This window comes from Salvia hispanica, chromosome 4 (genome assembly GCF_029641045.1).
Source record: "Salvia hispanica isolate PSC_SH4W2 chromosome 4, Shi_PSC_v1, whole genome shotgun sequence".
NCBI lineage: Eukaryota > Viridiplantae > Streptophyta > Magnoliopsida > Lamiales > Lamiaceae > Salvia > Salvia hispanica.
Genome location: NC_142695.1, coordinates 6780686 through 6791443, shown reverse-complemented (window position 1 = coordinate 6791443; position 10758 = coordinate 6780686). Strand labels below are relative to the sequence as shown.

The window sequence follows — 10758 nt, the reverse complement described above, 5'->3', positions numbered from 1 at the left end:
GCGCTTAAAACTTGGGAGCACTACTTGGTGGGGAAAGAGTTCATCTTATATTCAGACCATGAGGCTTTAAAATTTATTAATAGTCAAAGGAGGATCAGCGTGGACAAGCACGCACGATGGTGTCAATTTATTCAAAAGTTCCCTTTCCGACTGATGCATAAGTCTGGTGCACAAAACATTGTGGCTGATGCGCTCAGTCGACGGCATAATTTACTCATGGTCCTTGGCTAGGAAATTGAGGGCTTCGACGTTTTGAAAGATTGTTACGTAGGGATGAGGATTTTGGCAACATTTGGGAGAAGTGCCGGAGAGGAGAGGGACAATCAGATTATCACATTCATGATGGGTTCTTAATGAAAGCAAACCAGCTTTGTGTGCCTCGGGTTTCATTGCGGGATAAAATCATTTACGATATGCATTCTAGTGGACTAGCAGTGCATTTTGGAAGGGATAAAGCAGTTGATGCAATCCGAGAAAAATTCTTTTGGCCTCAACTTAGGCGAGATGTCACTCGGGTGGTACTTTCGTGGTTGTACACTCCATTGCCAATACCAGAAAATATATGGGAGGATCTCTCGATGGACTTTATTTTGGGGCTTTCGAGAACACAAAGAGTAATGGATTCTATGTGTAGTGGTCGACCGTTTCAGTAAAATGGCTCACTTTTTGGCATGTCGCAAGACGAATGATGCGGATGCAGTGGCTGCATTGTTCTTTCGGGAGATTGTGAGACTGCACAGCATTCCCAAGTCCATTACTTCAGATCGGGACACACGTTTCTTGAGTAATTTTTGGAGGCGTCTTTGGAAGAGGTTTGATTCATCCCTTAATTTTAGGGAACATGCTTCGAGCTATATGTCAGGAAAAACCTCGCCAATGGGATGCAACGTTGGACCAAGCAGAGTTTGCGTACAATAGTGTCATTCACTCTTCGACTGGGCATGCACCTTTTGAAGTCGTGTAGACTAAGCTGCCAGCAATGACAACAGATTTGCTGCTAGTCAGTGTTGGGCAGAGACATGCAGCTGATGACTTCGCTGAGAGGGCAGTGGCGGTGCGCGAAGATGTTACACATAAACTGCAGAAATCGAACCAACGTTACAAAACTGCAGCTGATCAACACAGGAAACTCAAGGTCTTTTGCAGAGGGAGAGGAAGTGATGGTCTTCCTTAGGCGCGAACGCATTCCCACATGGACTTACAACAAGTTACGTCCCAAGAAGATTGGTCCCTTCAAAGTCCTTCGACGCATTAATGATAATGCATGTGTAGTTGATTTACCAAAGGACTATAATATATCCTCCACATTCAATGTGGTAGATTTGACGGCATATAGACCAGATGTCGGGCCCCAGTACCCGGATCGAGGATTTCATGAGAACTCGAGGTCGAGTTCTCACCCCGGTGGAAGAGCATGATGCGGAGCAGGAAACTTTGTGATTTTTTTCTAAATATTTTAATCTCCAATTAATTAGTTATATTTTATTAAGTTTTCTTTTATTAGTTAGTTTCCTTTTATTGTTAACTAGTATCACGCCTGTGCTCAGATTAATATATTTTTAAAACGCTCAATTTTCAATTCTAAATTAATTAAATAATATTAGAATCAATATTAATAATGAATAATATGAGTAAAAATTTTAGTAATATGAGAATAAAAATTTTATGCAAATCAACATCGAAGCATAATAAATTTGAAATAAATTATACTCCCTCCGTCCACGAATAGGAGTCTCGTTTTTCCATTTTGGTCCGTCCACAAATAGGAGTCCCGGTTCATAATTACCATAAATGGTAAAGAGACCTCACATTCCACTATCTCATTCCACTCACATATCATATAAAACTAATATATACAAGTGGGACCCCTATTCCACTAACTTTCTCCCACCCACTTTTCTTAACATTTCTTAAAACTCGTGCCGAATAGAAATGAGGCTCCTATTCGTGGACGGAGGGAGTATAATATAATGTTTAAACATTAAATCATGGAGTAGGAAGATAAAGAATTAAACACAATAAAGAATTAAACACAGTGGATAATTACTCATCATTTTTAAAACTTCTTTATTCACTGCATTAACTTTAAAATTAAAATCAACCTCATCATTATAAACTAAAACATTCAATTCTTCACAGTTCGTCACTCTTCAACATAACTCATATGTAAAATAATTTGTCATCTTTAAAGCCGTTCGCCTCACCTAAAATTACAATAAAATAAGGAACAAAATCAAATTAAAGATAATTTCATAAGGATTCCAACGATATCCTACATGCATATGTTCCGACGTCAAAATTTGAAAAACAATTTGAAAATTTTTAATTTTTTCGTACAGCAGAAATGACAGCATACTATATAAAATATGTCAATATAATACATGTAGAATGTCAATATAAGTAATGAGTTGACATTCTTAAAGCATTGTGTTGATATTCTCAAAGCATTGTGTTGATATTTTCGAAATACTATATTAACATTTTCATCCAAAATCCTAATTTGAAGTTTTTTTTTATCTCTTTTATTTTATTAATAAAAAAGAAAATTACACGTGGCAAATTGTAAACCACGTACACGTTTTCTAAAATCCTATGACCTTAAATTAATTATAGTTAGCAATTAAATGATGAATTAACAATTCATCACTCCCTATAAAATCAAAATATAAATATAGGTACCACATTCCATTAGCTTTTCTATCCATTTTAGTTTTTTAAGTTAAACAATTTCTTAAAACTCGTTCGTTAAATATGAGATATTTAAATCAGAAAACATCGGAGAACTGTAATTTTCGTGCTGGCGTACAGAACCGTCGGGAGAGTTGACTTGATGTAGTCGCTCTCAACAAAGATTTTAATATTAGAATAGATCTAGATTGAATAAAAGTGAAACAGATCTAGGTATCACTCACAAACACAGCACGAAGAATTGAGATCAGAATCATTGAGTTCAATTGGCGCGACATCCTACAGCATATCCACCTGTAAGTTTTATTTCCACTGTTATTTACTTTGTACTGTTCTTTATGCATATTATGTGCTTTCATTTTACTAAATTTAGTAGTAGATGGAAACTAACTTGTTTCGATTTTCACTTAATTTATTGTTCCGAGTGATAAATGAATTGTGCAAGATTAATTGAATATGTATGGTTTCTTTTCATATTGCTGTTAATATAGTTTCTGGAAATGGCAAAAATACGCTCCCTACGTCCCACTATGTTGAACCAAAACTTTTGAGCACAGAAATTCAGAAATTGTGTTGAATAGTAGGAGGGATTAATAAAGTAAAACAGATAAAGGAGAGAGTAAAGTAGGTAATGGAATAAAGTAAAAACAATTGGATGTTTTATTTTTTGTCAAAAAATGAAATGAAATGACATAACTTAGTTAAGACATCACAAAGGAATACGATTAACCCAGTTGGGACGGAGGGAGCAACTGTTTTTTCAATTCTTGTATATGCAGTAAAATTATACTCACTTCGTCCATGAAAAATAGTCTTATTTTTCAGCGGCACAAGTTTAATTGAGAAATAGGTAAAGTAAGAGAGGTGGAAGAAAAAGTAGGAGCAGAAAAGAGAAAAAGTAAGAGAGAAAGATAAAAAATGAAAAAAAATATGGGAGACCAAAATAATAAAATGGGACTATTTTTCGTGGACGGAGTGAGTAGCTTGTGTGACCTCATAATGAATAATAGAGTTTTGAATAATTATTTGTCATAATTTGGGTGAGACAAATTTTATACATTTACAAAAACAAAATAGTTTTACTCATTTACAAATATTTCTGTTTCTCAGCTTAATCATGTCTTCTGCTGCGTCCATTGAAATCCTGGTTCAAAAACTGATGACTGCTTTCAAGGAAGAGCTGTCTGTAATACGAGTTCTGGATGAAGAAGCCCAACAGCTGCACATAACTTTGGTCATGATTCAGGGTTACTTGAATTATGTCCAGAAGGATTGCTTCATGATCCAGGAAGCTGTCAACACATGGTTGAAAGAACTCGAGGAAATGGCTTTCAATGCTGATAGTGTTTTGGATGAAATCACCTATCATCTTCTACACAACAAACTCCATAAAATGAAGGCACCCATGGATAAGGATAAGGTACTATCATTCCTGAATCACATTTCACGTCCACAAAATATGGCTCCTAGAATCAAACAAATCAATAAGGATTTTGACTCTATGAACCAAAGGGCAGCCCGTAGTGGCCTTCAAAGCGTAGCTGTGAATGCACCTACTGCTGCTTCATTTAACATTGATTCGTTCACTTGTGATTCAATCTTCACTGGAAGAGATGATGATGTGCTAAAGTTAGTTTATAAGCTGATCCAGATCCCACAAGAAGAGACGTTCTCAATCCTTACAATTGTAGGGAGTAATGGGGTTGGAAAAACAACCTTGACTAGGAATGTTTTCAATCATGAAAATATCAAGGCTCAATTTGGATCACGTATTTGGGTTCATGTTTCTCAATCTTTTGATCCACTCATGGTTTTTAAGTCAATCCTTTCAACGTTGACTTTAGAAAGCACTGATGGAATTGAGACCGAGGAAACTATCCTAAAAAAGCTTCAACAAGCTTTTAAAGCTAAGACATACCTTCTTGTTCTTGATGACGTTTGGAATGGAGATATTCTGAAATGGAAAAAAATTATAAATTCCATATCAGAAGTTACTTCCACTAGAGGAAATGCCATTATCATCACTAGCAATGATAGAGAAGTTGCTCCATCGTTAAATTCTCTTATTCATCCCTTGAATGTCTTATCAGATGAAGATTGTTGGTATATAATCAAAGCAAAGACTTTTGGAAAAGGAGAAGTGCCGTCAAGATTTGAGATCGTCGGAACAAAGATTGCAAGAATATGTCAAGGTTTGCCGTTAAATGCCAACATAGTTGGGGGATTGCTGCGGGGACAAGATTGGATGTCAGTCGAACAGAAATGGTTTCCATATGTTGGGAGAGATGAAATTCGGTCAAATTATTTGAAATTCGTCCTAGATAGTTTGTCACCACCTTCACTGAAGAAGTGCATCACATATTGTTCAATTTTTCCAAAAGGTTATAAATTTGTGAAGCAGGAGTTGATTGAGCTATGGATGGCTGAAGGATTTCTCCTACATGATCAAAGAAATGACATGGAGTCTGTTGGGAACAATTTATTCAATGTTCTTCTACACAACTCTTTATTGGTAGTTGCGGAGAGAGATAATCATGGAAATGTTGAAAGTTGTGTGATGCCCTATCTTGTGCATGACCATGTCAGTTCTGTTAGAGTTTCCCCTGAAGACACCAATCAAGTTCGATATTTGTTTCATGGAGATGGTGATGGTGATTTAAATGGTAGAGAAACAGCAAAATACTTGCGTACATTGATCTTCCAAGGTGAAATTACTGATACCGCCATCTTCTCAGGTTTCAAATCTTTGCATGTCCTCATTCTTGCCTGTGATAAACTTACAAAGTTGTCGAGTTCCATTAGTGAATTGATATATTTGAGGAATCTTAATATTTCAAGAACACGAATTGAAAGTTTGCCAGATCAGATTTCTGAACTCCACCGCTTGCAAACATTACATGCATTGACAAGATCTCTAAGGGAACTGCCAAGTACGTTTAAAGACTTGATTAGTTTACGCCATCTTTATATTCAGAGTGATGTAGATCTACCTTCCGAGATTGGGAGACTAACTAATTTGCAAGCACTCAATTTTAGAGTGGGCGAGCAGAAAGGATACAAGATTGAAGAGTTGGGGAGTTTGGACAATCTCAAACGACTATCCATTGAGAATCTGGAAAAAGTACCCGATGGCGAAGACGCAAAGAAAGCCAAATTATCTGAGAAGCAAAACTTAATATCATTGGAGTTAGAATGGGGTGAAAATGGACAAGGTGAAAGAACTAATGAACTTCCTAAAGAAAACAAAGAAAGAAAGGATAAGGCTGTGTTGGAAGCCCTCGAACCTCAACCAGATCTAGAGAGGTTAAAGATTGCAGGATTCAAAGGAAAAATATTTCCATCATGGACTCAGAAGATGGCTGTTGATGAAGAGTTTTCGATAAGGCTTGACAGGTTGACTGAGATCACGCTAAGTAGCTGCCAAGAATGTGAAGAAATCCCCTCACTTGGCCACTTGCCTAATCTCAAAACTCTCAGTTTAAGGAGATTGAGCAATGTGAGGTTGATAAATTCTTCATTCTACGGGACTGGGAATGGCATCAGAGTCATCTTTCCAGCACTTGAAAGTATGTTACTGTTAAATATGGCTGAGCTGAGCGAGTGGACACAAATAGAATTTGCCAATGAAGTGAAGGTATTTCCCCGTCTTCAATCCTTGAAGATGTACCACTGTTACAAATTGGAATGTCTCCCAAACTGGTTATTCTGTAACACTCATTGTCTCTCGGAGTTGGATATAAGGCATTGCCCCAAGTTGAGAGAGTTACCAGATGGTCTACACGCCCTCAATTCTCTGGAGCAGATTACTATAAGAGGCTGTCGAAATCTGAAGTCCATAGTGACTCCAAGTAGTGAGAGGAGCTTAACTTCCCTCCGCAGTTTGGAGATTTGTGACTGTCAAGAGCTGACAAAAGTGGTGGAGCCATCAGCCCCTTGGCTCAAGAAAGTGTCTGTGGTGGAACTAAAGAGCCTTGAGAATCTACATGGGTTTCTTGATTGCTTGGCAGCATCACCTCTGCTCGAACAACTAAGCATTGTTGGTGTCCCTAAATCCATGTCCACTTCTAGTGTTGAGAGCTGGCCTTTTAAACGATTGCAAAAATTGGAGATCGATGTTAACAAGGAGACTAGTCAGGCCATTCGATTGACAGTTGATGGCATATTGCGAAACTGCCGAACTTCACTTGGTGAGTTAACTTTGACAGGGCTAGAAATGTGGAAAAGTTTGCCCGACTCAATTAGACATCTCACTGCTCTTTATAGTTTAGAATTGGAGGATTTTGGAGGAGAAACATTGCCGGAATGGTTTGGAAATCTCTCGTCTCTAACAAGCTTGTGCCTATCTGATTGTACAAACTTGAGGTGCCTTCCCTCACTGCAGAGCTTCATCGATTTACAGGAGTTGCATATTCGCGATTGTCCAGGATTACGGATTGAATCTGAGAGGCACAAGATCTTGAATCGCACCCTCATCTACATTAATGGTCACCAGCTTTAGTTCTCTTGGTTGTAACTTGTAAGTATAATCTTTTCTTGTTTTTTTGTTCAAAAAGACACTTTTACACTTTAATGGACAGAGGGAGTATTATTTAGTGGGATATTTTTTCGTTTTGCTATGTTAGATGAGTTCGTCCCGTTAACCATGTGTATTAACTCTCTTGTGCAAGCTTGTATTTGGCATGGATTAATCGTTGTATTTGCAGCATTTTCATAAGGTTAGACTGAAAGAATAGATATTATTCTACTCTAATAGGATCTTCATTCTACATCTGAATTCTTCTCACATGATCTGCTCTTTTTGTAGTGTAGAAAAATGGAACGCCAAAACAATTTCTGCCAATTGATTTATATTGGTTTTTGAGACAATTTTTCAGTGTTCTGTAGATCTTTTTTTTTTTGCAGTGCATGAAACTTTTTTCTGTGTTTTGGTTTTGTACGGTGTATATAAGACAACTACTTTCTAATTAAGAAGCACAATGCATTGATAATCATATATATAATCATCAATGGGTGAGAGGATTTGTAACAGCTGAGAGCACAAGCTTACTTCATTAATTTTTGGGATTGCCATTTCACTTGTGATTAGAACTAGGGCCGGGGAAAAATACCGAAAAAATGATATATCGCTCGTATCGTATTGAAAAATATCGAAAAATTATCGAATTTTCGATATATCGTAATTTTCGATACGATAACGATATGAATTTCCTTATATCGCAATATATCGTTTTATATCGAAAATTTTCGATATATCGATATTTTCGATATATATCGATATTTTATTTTCGATATATATCGAAATTTTCGATATATATCGATATTTAACGATATATCGAATTTCGGTACGATATATCGAAATATCGATACGATAACGATATGAAATTTTTTTATATCGAAAGTTCGATATATCGAAACTTTCGATACGATAACGATATGAAATTCTTTCATATCGATATTTTTGATACGATACACGATACAACGTTTTCGATACGATATATCGTATCGACCCACCCCTAATTAGAACCATTTATAGCATTGCGATTATGTAGTTTTTGCAATTAACTGATCTTTGATCGACCTTTGTGTTGTAGATGCTTCTTTTCTTACAAATGCTTCCTCCATCTTCAGTCGCGACGATCTTCACATGATAAGTTATGGATTCAATAGCTTCTCCAAGAACATCGCCCTCAACAATGCTGTCAGTGTGGGTCAAGTTCTCCTTGTCGATGGCATCCACACGGTGCTTCACGCTCTTATACTGTCTCCCTTCGCCAAAGTGAATAACCTTGATGATCCCAACACCACCATCCCCTTCCAACATCTCGACTATCTTGATGTCCTGAGGCATGATCTTGGTGACAAGGGGGCCAACATCAAGCACCACGGCCTTAAAAATCTTTGATGCCGAGATGGAGGAAGGGATCTCTGTATCATAAGTAATGACACCCATGATTAGTTATAAGTTGGAAGAATTGTGTAATGGTTTTAAGTATGGCTTAATGAGATGATTTTTCAGTGATGTTATGTGAATCTTTTTTTTCTTCAGTTCATGAACCTTTTCTGTGTTTTTTTATACAATGTGCATACACTAGTACTTTCTAAGAAGCACAATGGTTTGATAATCGTAATTATCAATAGGTAAGAGGATTTGAAACTCTTGAGAGCACAAGTTTACTTCATCAATTTTTTGGATTGCCATTTCATTTACAGCATTGCGATTATGTAGTTTTTGTAATGAACTGATCACTGATTTTGCTTTATCGATGGGATATGTGACTCGAATTATTTTAAACACGAGAAATACCCGCAAGTGTACGGGGCTAGTGTAGCAATAAACAAGTGTGAGTATCGTATCCACGAAGACAAATTGTACAGCTCAAGTACCACGAACTAATTTTGACTACTATCTAGAAAATCCGGAAGAGTTGGTTTTGATTTTTGAAAAACAAATGAACATAAACAAGACACAAGTATGCAACAAAAGACGAGTTTCAATAATAGAACGAGATAGAGTCTTGGATCCAACTACAACGAACACGATGTGAACAACTCAACAACTTCGATTACCCAATTGAAGTCTCTAGGATTACTAGGAAAGCCGCTAGTCTAGGCTAAGCCCTCTCTCGAGTGCACTTAACCAGTTGATTAATTATTAATATTGAAGTCTCCTTCTAATACGTCACAATTAACTCCTTAAAACAAAAGGCTCAAGCCCTCACTCTAGAATTCCTTCTCTCGAATGCAAATTATCTAGGTGTTGTTCATTCTTTTAACAATCCTAATTGGGTATCTCTCGATTACTCAAACTAGGACAACAAACCCAATTGGTAGCTAAACAATTGAATTGAAAAGGCACAAGAACGAAACAAAGAAATCACAAGAGCAAAGGTAATCAGAAGTCCTTGAATTAATCCAAAGCATTCATTGTAGTCTTCACCAAAACTCTACAAATAATTTAGCTACTCATATCCAAAGCAAATTCACAAGAGAAATCCATAGAAAGAGATTTGAACATAGTAAACTAATACAGATACTCCCAAGGGTGAATTCAATGGGCAAATCGTCTTCGTCTTCAAACTTGTTGATGAATCGGACTCTTTGACGCTTCAATCTGCTCTCAAAAGGTGGAAACTGCTTCTGGGGCGTGTGGAATATGTCCTAGAGTCGAACCCTAGGTCCTATTTATACCCGGGGCGAAAAATAGAAATTCAGCTGCAGACGAGCAAATCGCCCGGCCGGGCGATATCTAAGCAACAAAACGCCCGGCCCAGCCGTTTTCAGAGGGAAAAACGCCCGGGGACAGTGGATTCGCCCGGTCTGAGAGGCAAAACGCCCGGCCCGGGCGATTTCAGAGGGAAAAACGCCCGGGGACAGATAATTCGCCCGGCCTAGGTGGCAAAACGCCCGGCTAGTTGTGTGAAAACGCCTGGCTTGATCTTTTGGCTGTCATTTCGTCCGTTTCCACCTGTTTTGACTACAAAAACTCGACAAACTTATCAGAGCACTCTAACTAAGGGATCATGGATGAAAACTAAAGTAATGTACTACAATATACTCAATTAAGCACTGTAAACCATCCAAAACACTTGCTAAACTACGAGTTTATCAATATGTTTGTGTATGTGAACAACAATGTATGAACCAGATAATATCATGCTAGTGTCCAAGAAGATAATCATTGCTTCCCAAATATGTTAATAGGATTGTGATCAAAATAAAACTAATGAAGAACTGTAATAAACTGTCATTTTTAGAAAACACTAACTTTATATTAGTTCATTTTAAAAAGAGTGAACTACCTAAATGGTTCACGAACTTTGTATTTTGCACGTACTCAGTAGATACATGCTAAAATATATTCTCATATAATAAAAAAAAATTGTTATGTCAAGCCATTACTAAATGAGCTCGAGGTTTTATTTTTAAAAAGTCCAAGTACACTAAAACCATTTAGTAAACATTTGATTGATCTTAAAGTCCTTTTAGAAAGTACCATGTTTGGTCTTTCTAGTTTCGAAAAAGTGGCCACCCTCCATGGTCACAATGACCGGCCAACCTGCTTGATGACTC

At 37.1% G+C, this 10758-nt stretch overlaps 1 protein-coding gene and 1 pseudogene across 2 annotated transcripts; one reads left to right on the top strand and one right to left on the bottom strand.

Annotated features, from left to right (window-relative positions):
- Positions 1-2824: 2824 nt before the first annotated feature.
- Positions 2825-8766, top strand: LOC125191682 (putative disease resistance protein RGA4). Of its 2 annotated transcripts, XM_048089086.2 has the most exons (3): positions 2825-2984; positions 3799-7204; positions 8280-8766. In XM_048089086.2, exon 2 carries the CDS (start codon positions 3806-3808, stop codon positions 7184-7186), a length of 3381 nt encoding a protein of 1126 aa, XP_047945043.1. In that variant the 5' UTR covers positions 2825-2984; positions 3799-3805; the 3' UTR covers positions 7187-7204; positions 8280-8766. The 2 variants fall into 2 exon arrangements, with proteins under 2 accessions (XP_047945043.1, XP_047945042.1); XM_048089085.2 differs by lacking the exon at positions 8280-8766 and having other exon boundaries at positions 3799-7402.
- Positions 8216-8638, bottom strand: LOC125194545 (major allergen Pru ar 1 pseudogene; annotated as a pseudogene).
- Positions 8767-10758: the final 1992 nt, after the last annotated feature.